This window comes from Poecilia latipinna, unplaced genomic scaffold, assembly GCF_001443285.1.
Source record: "Poecilia latipinna isolate Pla-1442-1.1 unplaced genomic scaffold, P_latipinna-1.0 Scaffold86, whole genome shotgun sequence".
Classification (NCBI taxonomy): Eukaryota; Metazoa; Chordata; class Actinopteri; order Cyprinodontiformes; family Poeciliidae; genus Poecilia; species Poecilia latipinna.
The window spans coordinates 370,041-378,698 of record NW_015112702.1 but is presented as its reverse complement, the minus strand read 5'-3'; the positions used below and the strand labels follow the sequence as shown (position 1 = coordinate 378,698).

Sequence of the window (8,658 nt, the reverse complement as noted above, 5' to 3'; positions counted from 1 at the left end):
GTGGAGGAAAATTAGAGATTAAAAGTGCTCCTTATTTTTTTTTTTTTGGGGGGGGGGGGGTGTTGGGGGAGGGTTGTGTGTGGAAAAAGTTTAGCCTGGCAATAAAATTGTTGGATAAAGTGACCTCGCTCTTAGGAAAGTGCAGAAAAGAAAAGGCTTTGATAGACCTACATTACTGCTGCACAATATCCTTGAAATAAACTAAAAAAAAAAAAGAAATAAAAATACTCAGAGACAGGCAGCTGTGGCAGGAAGAAAGCAAAAAAAGAGTTTGTTGTCTCATAAAAAGTTTCTAAAACGCAGACGTGATCCGGCCGGGTAAAGAGAGTCTTCCTTCGATTGTCACAAAACCTTTTGGCAGTCAACTGCAGTACAGACACGATTATTTAAAATGTACTTTATTTAAAAAAAAGTATCCAAAGAAGAAACATGTTGAGCTACGGAGTTCAATATAAACAACTTTACATAGAAATATTCCTTTTTATGTAAAAGGTGAGATTTGATTTTTGTTCAAAAATACACATTTCTGCTCATAATACAACATACTGCACATCAGTTTGCTTGTGAACTGAATATTTAGAGTATTTGAGTGTCTATTCTAACTGGTTTTGTACTGAACATGTAACATTTAGAGGTGACATTGTTCTTAAATATGAAAGGATTGAATTCCTCTGACTCTGTACTGTGGGTGGAAGTAGCTATCAATGGGAACAAATCTGTCTGACACAACATGGCTATGAAAATTAAGTATGATTAAAAACATTTTTGGGTCAATTTCAGTAGAAACATGAAGGTCTGATTTCTGACAGACCTGTAGAATGACTAAAAAGGAACCTATCTGACAACATGAAGTAGGCTGAAAGATCTAAAATAAAAATAAAAACACACAAACCGTTGCTTGAAAGAACATTTAAGAATAGACGAGGAACAAATGAGAGACATATTTCAGTCGTAAAACCATAAAGTCATTTTAAGGCATTGAACCAAACTGAGCAGTAATGAACCTTCACAGGAGCGGCTGACCGGCCATAATTCTTCAGAGAAAACATCTCTGACTCATCCAACTGAAAACCTCTAAACAGTTTCTCAAGCACTTCAGGCTTCACTTTCTAACCTCAAAGGAAGAGTTTCAGCACCAAATGGAAACATTTTCTGTGGTCTTACGAGGGAAAAAAAGTGGACATTTTCACAAGTTGTGTGTCCTGCTACTTCTGGTGTAAACTAACTCAGCATTTCTGATAGACGTTAGACATGGAGGTGGTAGTGTGATAGTCTGGGGCTGCTTTGCCCCAGACGACTTGCAGAAATGAACAGAGCCAATAAGCAGCCCCACTTATGAACAAAAGGTGTTGGAATGGCGAGAAACCTGAGTGAAATTAGGCTGCTTGACCTTAAACAGGCTACTTGTGCTCAAATACACTCCAGTGTAGCTGAATGCTGCAAAAGAATAAAAAACAATTCCTCCACATTAATGCAAAAAAAAAAAAAAAAAAAAAAAAAACTTCAAGCTGCAGCATATACTTGAGTTTATGGTGCTGTGCAGTTACATTTCCTTAGATTAAAATATTTCCTTTTTAATGAATAAAATCATCCTTTTTTTTTAAAGGGCTTCTTGTAGTTACTTAGGTTGCCTTTCTCTGATCTAATCATTTTCTTTATGATCTGAAACATGTAAATGTGACGTAAAAACAAAAACACTAGAAATCTGATTGTGGGAAATATTTTTTTACGGCTCTGTATATTCAGTCCAATAATCCCTGCACTGCCAGACAGACAAATCGGTTACCATACAGCATCATCATCTTTCACACAGTTCAAATAAGCAACAAGTAATATATTTTTGGAGTATCGATGGTATTTTAGTGGAAAAAAAAAAGGTCTATAAACAAAGTAATTTAAGAATGACTCCTTCAACCATAACAGAAGAGCTGAAAGCCGAGTGCCTCGCTTATCCCCTCCCCAACTTGAGTCTGTGATTGTCGCTCGAGGGTCCGGTGAGCTGGTCACACCACAGAAACACCCTGCTGCGTGCTGTTGAGGGCCGTCACCGCATCGGGTCTCTCGATGCGGTTTAGCGCCGAGCTCAGCAGTCCCAGGGTGGAGCCCTCTCTCTGGGCCCAGTTAGACAGGAGCGTGTGCGCCGGGGCCTCGCCGCGTCCGAACAGGTCCAGCTGTTCGGGTTCGTAGCCCAGCGCCGCACCGAGGTGCCTCCATCCGCGGCCGCTTGCCTCCTGCAGGAGGCGCTCCACCTCCTCCTGTTTGTGCGGCGGCAGGTTGACGTACAGGCGGTTGTCAAGCTTGCTGTCTCTCTTGGTACCTGTTTGGAAAACAAGCTTAATGAGCTCAAGGCTTGGTGGGACTCCAGAGCCGGCTGATGTCACGATGTTTGTTTCATGTTTAGATTTCACTTTGAAACGTATATCGCTGAGAGCCATGCTTTAACCCACGGCTGTATGCTTTTTCTGCCCACCAGTGTTTATTCTTGTGCAGAAAGTAATGTCATTCCTGCTTGTTTACGGCAGTCTGTCTGCTGATGTTTCCATGATTTCTGGTTGTTTAGCTGTACTTTGGTTGGATTTTGTTCCAGGACTCATTACTCCTTAGTGAGTTTTGAGAGAGGTCACATTGTTTAATCAGCAGCATGACAGACCTGAGGACTGCATTTATTGGTGGCCCTTGTAAAACAAACACAAAAAAGAAAGATTTTTATTTTCTTTTTTACTTTTAATAAAGTACCATAACTTCAAACTATTAAAAAAAATCTGACCTGAAGAAATATATATATATATATATTTCTTCAGGTCAGATTTTTTTAAAATAGTTTGTAGTATATTATATATATATATATATATATATATATATATATATATATATATATATATATATATATATATATATATATATTATACACACATATAGGCTACAGATACACAGTTTCTCCATACCACTGTTCAAAATGGGAAATACCCAAAAACATGCCACTTAAATAAGTCAGACGTTCTGCTGTAGAGAGGAACAACGTGACTCGTACAGGTCTAGGTCAGGAAAAGGCCAAGTGACATTTCATCATCAGTCAGAGACTGATTTGTCTCTGACTGCAAATCAGTCTAGGCTTAAAAAATGTCTGCAGTTGTATAGTAGGATAAGAGCATATCTTACTATAATTCTACTAAACTATTATTACATTTGTTTCTTTCAACAGTTACATGAGAATTGTCCCTGGTATGAAAAAAAAAAAGTAATAATGTGTTACTTTACAGCAGTAATTAGAGGATGTGTGGTTGTCCCTGTTCAACATGGGACAACAGAGACACATTTCTCTCAGAGGGAGTTGGACGCCTGAGACAACGGGACAACTTAGCTGAGGAATGTGATGCTAACAGCATAAAGAGAAATCTGATAATCGTTTCCTCACCAGTAAATCATCTTTAACACATGACCCAGTCAACCACTGAGTACTGCAGCGATCATTACTGGAATGGTGTTTATAGTCCAGACCCATCCATAAAACTGACAAACTTTATGGAGAGTAGAAGAGTTTTATTTAGTTTGCCGAAAAAAAGACCTCAAGCTGCTTCTAATATGTTCTGATCAACGAGAAACCAAGCCATAACTCTTTAGTCTAATGGAAAACATAATAGACCATGTTATAAAGTCATTATTACATAGACAAAATATCTAAATAGATAATGGTTCAACAATATATCTGGGATATTCACATTCAAATGGAGTTTGAAATGTGTAGCATATTTGAATTTGGTATTTAAAGTGCAAATTAAACCTGGAATTCCACTAAACAACGACTTAAATGGTGACCTATAAAATAAACCTGCATGAACCTAAAGGATTACAGCTGACATACACAAATTCAGCACAGCTTTCGTTGGATTTAACACAAAAGGCTGTTTAGCAGAGCACCAATATGGTTAAAAAGTTAGTTTCATAAACTCACTTATCAAAAATAATGTTTTGGTCAAGAATTATTTTCTAAATTTTACACATATTTTGCTGTCTGTCATTGTTCCAATACATTTTTGTTCTCCATGAAAACTTTGGTGCTACCTTGGACTTGGAGTAAATATGGCATGTTGGCACTTGCCACCTGTCGTACCTCCATTAACCACCAGAGGGCAGAAGACTCGTGTGGCATTTGATACAGCAGGTTTTTAAGGAAAGATCTATTGTCAGAGGGGAGAGCTTTGAAGTGTATCCCACTATGACTTATTAGTAAGAGCTCAGAAGGAAGTATATAAAAAAATGAAGCATTTGCAATTGTAGAATTAAAGTCTGTGTGTCTTCCTTGCCTTTACTGGGCTGGTTGTCCTGCAGGCTGTAAGAGTCCAGAAACACACCGCTGTCACTTTGGAGCTTTTCTCCTTCTGGAGACGTTGCCAGCTCTGCCACACGTGCCTTGGAGAGGGCCTTCTTCTGTTTGCACGACCTCCAACTGAGAAGAGACCGTGAAAGCAGTTTGCACATGCCCAATCACGCTCACCTTATTACAGGACGCAGTACAAACTCACCATTTATAAGCCACGTAAACCAACAAGCCCAGCACCACAGCAGCCAGAACAGACACGTAGACGAGAATGTTGTTGCTGCCACCCTCATCCTGCGGTGTGAACTTGGACGGTCCTGGTGCGGGGCTGCCGTCTTCCTCCTCCATTTCCTCCATCACCGCCCCGTTAGGAATATTCAAGGTCCCGTCGGCACCAGCAGGGCCAATGTGCAGCTTCTTATCTATTAGACACAAAGACATGTCAAGAAGGAGCTGCACACATGCTCATCAGAACATATTTGGACCAGATGTGAAGATAACGTCTGACACCCTGATCCCCCGGGGATTTTAACCTCCCATTGCCCCTGTTTTTTAGCCGCCTGCGGTTTTGCCTTTTTGGGATCAAACAGCACAAGACACGGCACCGACCAGTGCAAGGTCGAAAGGGTCATGACACCTGGACTCTCAGTGAGTACAGATGACCCTTGTCTTAGGGAGCAAGTGTAGCTATTTGAGGGCAAGATCAGTCATTGTCAGGGTCAGCTGCCTCTCTTTGCCTTCAGCAGCAGTTAACCTAAAGACCTGTCAACCTTTTATCAATTGGACGACAACTCTAAAGTGAGCTTTTGGACTTCTCGTGTTTCTTTGTGTTCAGAAACTGTGGAATCGGGTGTTCAGAGACCCCGGTCCTTCCTACATGTCACTCATTGTTTGTCTTTTATCTACTATTGTTGTGTCTTCCAGCGTCACATGTTGAAAGACGAAAGCTAGCACTCTTTCGTAGTGCTGGTATTGGCTTTTACAGAACTTCCCAGCACCATAAATCTTTGAAAGAGGTTGATGTAATGCAAAGTAAACTAAACAAGATAATGCCACAGGTTTTAGCCAGTACCACCAAAACCTAGAGGGTAGTTTGTGGGATCCTGCAGTGTTGATAGAATGAGACTATCACAGTTCAACAGCCTCACAGTTCAACCAGGTGTTTGGGGAAAGTGTGAGGGGGGGATGGGGTGCCTCACAAAGGAAAACTATCCCCTGCAAAGCATGTAAATAGCTTTGCATGGCCAAGCGTTTAGGCACCCCCGAATGCCTACCAGGGAAGATTCAATAATTTCTCAAACATGCAACCTGTGATTTTACTGAGTGAATAACATTTTACCCAGCTTCGTCCTTCGAGAGCCATTTGCAAAAATACCAAATAAATTACATTTGTGTTTCAATAAGAAGAGTCTATTTGCGTAGAAACACTCACCCATGCAGAGTGTGTCAAAGTTGTGCATACAGGATTGGATCTCCACTTCATCATCGGAGCACTGACTGCAAGCCTGGCACGGTTTGGTGCTGACATCCTCCTCTGAGAAGGTTCCCGGGCCACACTTCTGGCAAAGCGTGTCTCCTAGAAGACCGCACTCCCGGACGACCCCGTAACCCGTCCTGCACCTGGAACAGGGTGCGCATAGGCCTAAGCCGCTCACAAAGTAGAAGCCAGTGTCGCACTCGCATTGCGTGTCCTGGGTTGCCGAACAGGACGCCAGCATGGGGACACCCGGCGGACACGTGCTACATGGAAGGCAGAAGTCGAGGCCTTCGGATGGTGAAAATGTTCCTGGGAAAACAGGTTTAAACGAATAATTAGTGCGTTCCAATTTTAAATACTGAAATGCTACCATATGATACAAAATAAGTTAATTTGACTTCTCTCAGATGTTTGGGAGAGATATTATCCGAGCAGGACAGAATTACTGATTCTAATCAATTTCTACTTTTTGTTTAAAGACATGAAAATGCTTCTTTTCCCAAAAATGTTATGTTTCCAGCACTTATCTCAAAAATATATCTGCCTGGTGGAAATTAATAATATGTGAAATTTTAGAAAACAAAAATGTCAATATCAGGTAATAAATAAGAAGCAAAAAGAAGTAAAAAGAAACAAATTGTCAGTGCTTACCTGGCAGACATGGTTGACATTTGGTATTCTCCTTCCCACACGTTTCCTCCAATCCATATCCAACTGGACACAAATTGCAACAATGTCCCGACTCGGTGTACTTCCCACTGGCACAACTCTTTCCAAGAGTAATCTAGAGTAAACATGAGGCGTCAAGATAAACTCACAGCTTTTTAGGAAAGAGCAACAAATAACAAAAAAAGTGCTTATCTTGCCTATTTACTTTTGATCAAATCACAGAAACCCTGCGTAAGTCTTTCCTTTACAGCAAAACACGATTTCATCATCTTTTTGGAAGCAAATCCCACACTTCCCACCTTCCCACCCTTTTGTGATCATTGACACATGGAAAATGGCAAGCCTTCTTTTTTTCTTTTTTGCAATCTTTCCATCTGACTCGGTTTACTCTCCAAGTGCTCCGACTTCGTATCTGAAAGTGGGTACCAGAGAGGCCCGGCTTAAGATATGACACAACAGTTTAGGTGTTCTTCACAGCTTTCACAGAAGAGATTGAGAGGATTATTGGGTTTTACGTTATTGAAGAAAAAAAACTGAGACAAACAGAGATATTATGGTGCCCTGCTAAAGTATTTGCACTCTGAAACATTTCAATGATTCGTCTCGTTATAAACTCAAACTTCAAAGTGTTTTATTTGAGTGTTTTTACGGAACAGACCAGCGCAAAGTAGAGCTAAATTGTGAAATTAAAGGAAATGGATACAAGGTTTTCACAATGTTTTGTGAGCAAAAATCAGAACAGCGTGTTACACATTTTCTATTCAGCCAGACTGAGACAGTACTTTGGCAAACCAAACTGATCTACAATTACAGCTGAAAACGTCACAAACCGTCTTGCAAATTATCCAAGAGGTAATTTTGGATAATTTGAATGGCGAAAATCTGTGAATAAGGATTTTCTTTCCTGGCACAGATATTCAATTCACTTCAAAACTACTGTTTTGCATGTAGGATACTAGAAATGGTAGACATGGCACCTTCCTCCACGCGTTTGCCGTGTCCCCTGCATGGCTTGTGACAAACTAAACAGAACTTTGTAATGCTTCTATTCAAAAAGGTATTTCTTATTGACAGTCATTGCAGTCTGAGCTGTGGATTTCTGCAGGTTCCTCCATAGTTATGATCCTTCAGGCTTTTCTACAAAAACACAAAATCCTACCAACCACTTCTAGTGCAAATATCTTAGTGCACTTGAATTATTGTACTTGTAAGTTAGAAAAGACAAAACTAACTTACAAGTAAAGAATAGTAGCCTTTTTTAAAGCAAATAATTCCTTAATATTGATGAAAAGGTACTAGTACCACTGGCAGATTATTTCACTTGTAAATTGTAAAACATGTCTTTTCATAAGTGAAACTATCTGCCAGTGGAAGTAGTACTTTTTTGCCTTAAAACAAGCTCCTGTATCTTGCTGAAAAGTTACTTGTAAGTTAGTTTTGGTCTTATTTCAGATATTTGCCCCAGAAACTAGACCAAAATACCTGGTGGAACTTTGTGCGTTTGCAGTGCTGGCCATTAGTGGGTAGTGAGTTATGTCTTCATACATTGTAGTGTGGGGTCATAACTTTGCAAAATCTATTGCATTAATACCTTTGCAAGACACTGAAGGTAATAGAAGCTAACAAATCAAGAGGAGCTTCTATTCTGTTCCCACTCAATCCAAATCCAAAGTGAAGGACACTTTTCACAGCCTGCACATGTGAAACTGGGTCTGCGGGGGGGAGTAATGAGACGGGTCCAGCCTTTGCCAAGGGTGTCAGTTAACCAAAGCCACCCAGCGTGAGAGTGTTCGGATGAAGAGACACCTTTGAAGTCACCAAGCCCTCCAGGTGTGTCTGTGAAGATCAGTATTTCACCAATAACCTCCCCCCCGCCCCCTCCGCCGCCGCCTCTGCAGACTAAATGCAACGGCATCTTAAATATGCACAGGGTGACTGGCCTTCTCCGCCCGAGGGCCTGACAAGAACAAACCGAGCAAACAGATGTCTAACAACTAACCTCCTGCTAAGGGGAAAAGCAACATCTAAACAGCCCGATGATGATTTCTTTCTTTGTCTCCTGAAGTCTGCCAAGAAGCTTAAGGGAGCATGTGTGAACCTGTAGGGCCTCCATTAAAACCCCACCAGCCACACACACACGGAGACACACACACACACACTCATGTTTGTGTTGCTATCTTTGTGGGAACTTTCC

The 8,658-nt window shown here is 40.9% G+C and overlaps 1 protein-coding gene across 1 annotated transcript in view; it reads right to left on the bottom strand.

The window, feature by feature from the left end:
* Positions 1–382: 382 nt before the first annotated feature.
* Positions 383–8,658, bottom strand: part of nradd (neurotrophin receptor associated death domain) — a 23,345-nt gene continuing 15,069 nt past the window's right edge. The window contains exons 2-6 of the mRNA XM_015022288.1: positions 6,447–6,579; positions 5,751–6,104; positions 4,524–4,740; positions 4,305–4,447; positions 383–2,317 (exon numbers count right to left, since the gene is read on the bottom strand). Of these exons, the coding sequence (XP_014877774.1) occupies positions 2,004–2,317; positions 4,305–4,447; positions 4,524–4,740; positions 5,751–6,104; positions 6,447–6,579 (1,161 nt within the window). The 3' untranslated portion in view covers positions 383–2,003. The remainder of the gene's footprint in view (positions 2,318–4,304; positions 4,448–4,523; positions 4,741–5,750; positions 6,105–6,446; positions 6,580–8,658) is intronic.